At 40.4% G+C, this 3781-nt stretch overlaps 2 protein-coding genes across 14 annotated transcripts in view; one reads left to right on the top strand and one right to left on the bottom strand.

Annotated features, from left to right (window-relative positions):
• Positions 1 to 3781, bottom strand: part of LOC116848988 (glycoprotein 3-alpha-L-fucosyltransferase A) — a 43577-nt gene that overhangs the window by 11690 nt on the left and 28106 nt on the right. For 8 of the 9 annotated variants that reach the window (XM_032825687.1, XM_032825685.1, XM_032825691.1 and 5 more), the window contains 2 exons: positions 3068 to 3310; positions 1258 to 1347 (listed from right to left, as the gene is read on the bottom strand). In XM_032825687.1, coding sequence (XP_032681578.1) covers positions 1258 to 1347; positions 3068 to 3232 — 255 coding nt within the window. In that variant the 5' untranslated portion in view covers positions 3233 to 3310. The remainder of the gene's footprint in view (positions 1 to 1257; positions 1348 to 3067; positions 3311 to 3781) is intronic. The other variant, XM_032825694.1, reaches the window with a different exon arrangement.
• LOC116848991 overlaps positions 1 to 3781 on the top strand; it is a 201010-nt gene that overhangs the window by 175601 nt on the left and 21628 nt on the right. For 3 of the 5 annotated variants that reach the window (XR_004379045.1, XR_004379048.1, XR_004379047.1), the window contains one exon: positions 2447 to 2535. The exons of the other annotated variants lie outside the window; for them this stretch is intronic. The gene's annotated coding sequence lies outside the window, so the exon portion shown is untranslated. The remainder of the gene's footprint in view (positions 1 to 2446; positions 2536 to 3781) is intronic. 5 annotated transcript variants of the gene reach the window in all.

Below are 3781 nucleotides of genomic sequence, written 5' to 3'. Positions count from 1 at the left end.
CCCCCCCCCCTTCCGCTTCTTCATGTCACACTGTCATTCTTCGCTAATGAAACGATATGTCGTGATAACGCGCGCTACGCTATCGTCATCTACTCCTAAGTTCAGTGTTTCGCGAACAAAGTTGCATTCGTCGATGATGATGTTGGCTACAGAGTCAACACATTGCCGCTTGACCTATATTTCCGCGCTATTCTCAGCGCTTAAGTAGTCGCACGCGTTTATCTGAAACTCGCCTGAAACTAATCTGATAAGTGGGATTCAACTCGGGGCGATTAGACACGACAATTCTTTCCTACGTCGTCTACTCTATCGTACACGCTTATTAGCCATTCGAAAAAAAGAAAGTTTGCCTCTGTATCGTCTATCTCCCGCACTACATCTTGCTGCCGGTAGAACTCGTAAGAATGCATGCGACTAATTAAGCGGTAACCGTTCCCAAGCGTGGTATATTATATACGTGCGTGGACACAAAAGCGCCGTTGCTTCGACATGTGTTTTCGCTCGACGGAACAAACACGTAACAGCGCAAGAGTATCAAGTCCCGATGCGCAAGGCCTTCTCATCCCCCGATCGAAGCGATTGAAAGATAAGACGATATCTCGTTGCAAGGCAACTAAGCTATTAAAGCCATTCGTATCGCGTGGCAAGAGAGCTCGCTATCGTCTAGATTCGGTGAGATATGCGTCATCCGTGTAACTTTTTCTGCCGAATAAGCGTCGGGTACTTAGCGCGGGGGATAAACGTTGAAAACAAGCTATTATAGTGTTCCGAATAAGCCCGCTCGGATTCTGGGAAGTGTGTCTGACGACTGCATCTAAAACTCATTTAAACTTGCCGAATGTTGGAGCAACGTTTCCACTTCATTTAGTCCCGATTATGGCCGAAGTTGCTGAACACTATTATTCACATTTTATTCGGAACATTACAGCATTGCTCGCTATACACTGTACACGCTTGATCATGGATTACATGATGTTAGCGCTACGATGAGCCAGCCCAAGTAGAGGAGGTCGCGAAACTCGCGGGCGAAACATTCGTTTTGCATGGTAGGCGCGAGAAGAACAAGAGAGACGACACACGGGAAAAGTAATAACAATACCAGACAGGACCTCTCGGACTCGGGACACGCCCCCGAGAATATATATTGTGTAAATATGCTCTTTTTCTAATCCCCTGGAATACTTTTCCGTGCACATGTCGTTCTTTTCTTTCTTTTTTCGTAGTTTAGTAATCGATGCTACGGTTTAGTGACTGTACCTCGGACGGAAGTCTGTTCTTCACTCGTTCCCGAGTGCGTAATACTCGCATGGTCGGCTTCTTCGATTTCAAAGGCCAATCGGGTTTCATCTGCGAGCGAAATTGTTTTTTATTCCCTTAACTGTCATTTGTTTCAGTCGTTTGCATCGCTCACGCGCGCTTCCGTCTCTCTTTCTCTCCCTCTCTTTCTCTCTCTCGTTCTCTCTCCCTCTCTCTCTTTCTCTCTATTATGTCAATCTCAAGGAAAACCTATTCACACGTTTAATATCGTTGATATTCACGATAAACTAATAAATTTCGGATTTTCTATTCAAACTTTATGATATCGAACGATTTGATATTAGTCCGACAAAAAGTTTACGTTATTATGCATATCGCGAGATAATGTTTCGTGATTGACGCGTTTTCTCTCCAAAGTAATGTCGAAGTTAAAATTTGGATCCTACGTGAGAAACTTTACAAGATCCGTCTAACTTGAAGGTTTACGATGGGGAATCTCGAGGAGGAACACTATAACTTATTAGAACTCTTCATGTTAAAAAATATTTCGAAACTTGTAAGATACGCTTTCACTGTAAGAGATAAAATATTTAAAAAATAAAAAATATTTATTCGATAGGCACGAACAAAAAACATATTTACTTACACTAATATACATATTTTTATTTGCACTAATATGCATTAAGAAGAAATGTCTTTCAAATGTGAGAATATATATTTTTCTTGAACACCATTACTATCGCTTTTCATGAAAGCAATTGTTTAATCTGTTTAAATTAAGAAATTTAAATTTAAACTATTTAAATTATTTAATTGAATATATTATTAGTGCCCGTTGAATAAACATTTTTTTACTTTTCAAATATTTTTCATTCATATTTTATTTGATTAATTCAAATTTTTTTCCATATATTTATATCTTGACAAAACTGAAATATTCTATTAAAAAACGTGCTATGTTTCTTGACTTCAGATAGACTTTACTATTTTATTTCTGCATTACTAAAAACAATAAAATTGAAAAGAATTTTTATTAAAAAAATTCTAATCTCTCCATATACATTTAAGATAGAAATAGCTGTCCCTCATATTCTTGACAACCCGTACCAAATACTTCCGTATTCTCGATTTGTCGGAATCTCCCCCTCTCCCCTTGTCGCTAATTACCAACTAGAAAATTATATTTTAGTTTCAGATCTGATTAATTTTACGGCCCCATCGCCAAGGCAGCTGCAATTCCGGCAGTCGCGGATGTCGGACGGGAAGATTCGGTTCGGGGTTAGTAGAATCGACTTGAAAGTGAGGTCATAAGTCTCCTGCGCTCCTCTGTTTAGCCCCTTGCGATCTGATACCGAGACTATTGTCGGTATGACTTGAATCACGATCGCAGGGGGTTTATTCGACTCTTCTACATAGCCGTACTCGTTCGCAATTCAATTTCAAATTCAATTCTTGACTAAGTTTCTCGACACGGAGAAGAAAACGGCGATCAATAACGCCACGTGTGGCATCATGATAGGACAGCGTGTACAATATATTATATCTCGAGATTCTCCATTGATCCTTCAAGTATCGTGGGAGAATTCGCAGGATTAATGTAAAGACAAAACTTCGACTCGATTGTCATTATAATTGCGACTTTCGGCACTTTCGGGAGAAGTATAGGTGAGCTACTTAGCGGAGTGCTTCGTGCGCGTCATTCGCGGAAACGCCCGCGGTCAGATAACAGCCGCTCGTTATTATTAGCCGGGCTTGACGCATTAACAAGTGACGAATGTTAAGTCTATTAACAACTTAAAAGCGCACGTACCTTCGGCCCATCGCCGACAGTTCGCGCGGACTGCGGCTGGCTGGGATGTGGTCGCATGCTGTGCCATATCTCGTCCTGCAGTAGGTTCAGAAGAACCAGCAGCGTGCCCGTCAGACATAGCACGTAGAAAAAGTATCTCTTCAGGGAGAAACGCGGCAGACCCATGCCGCCCGGGTTCCTGCTGGGCGAAACTTTTATCTAGCCATGCGCCACTACGGTCCGCCGCCGCGACATTCGGCTACGCTGTAACGAGAGTTGATGAGATAAGAAAGAGATATAGAACGAGCGGGGGTTTGCGATGAAAACGTGTCAAACAAGCTGCAGTTCCACGCTTGAAATTCCACGAAAAAAAATCTACAGAAAGAAAATAAACTATGCATGAAATATTTCCCGCGATATATTACATCTTATGGTTATTCTTTCGTTTCGCGTCATTTGTTTTCGTATGTCACACATGTCGTGCACAACGCATGCTTTATATCACATACTTTGACACATCTTAATTTTAGAGTGGATGCACACTGTTCTGTCACTGCTATTGTTAGTCGTTGAGATAAAAGTATCAATGTCCTGACACGTATTTAATTCTAAACACATTTTTACTCGTTTGGTCTTCAAATACGAATATTTAAACATAGAACACATATACATAGAACATATATATATATATATATATATATATATATATATATATATATATATATATATATATAT

Source organism: Odontomachus brunneus, unplaced genomic scaffold, assembly GCF_010583005.1.
Source record: "Odontomachus brunneus isolate Ranch 3 - 2012 unplaced genomic scaffold, Obru_v1 Obru_scaffold_103, whole genome shotgun sequence".
Lineage (NCBI taxonomy): Eukaryota > Metazoa > Arthropoda > Insecta > Hymenoptera > Formicidae > Odontomachus > Odontomachus brunneus.
The sequence above is the reverse complement of the archived record's forward strand: the minus strand, read 5'-3'. Positions and strand labels throughout refer to the sequence as shown.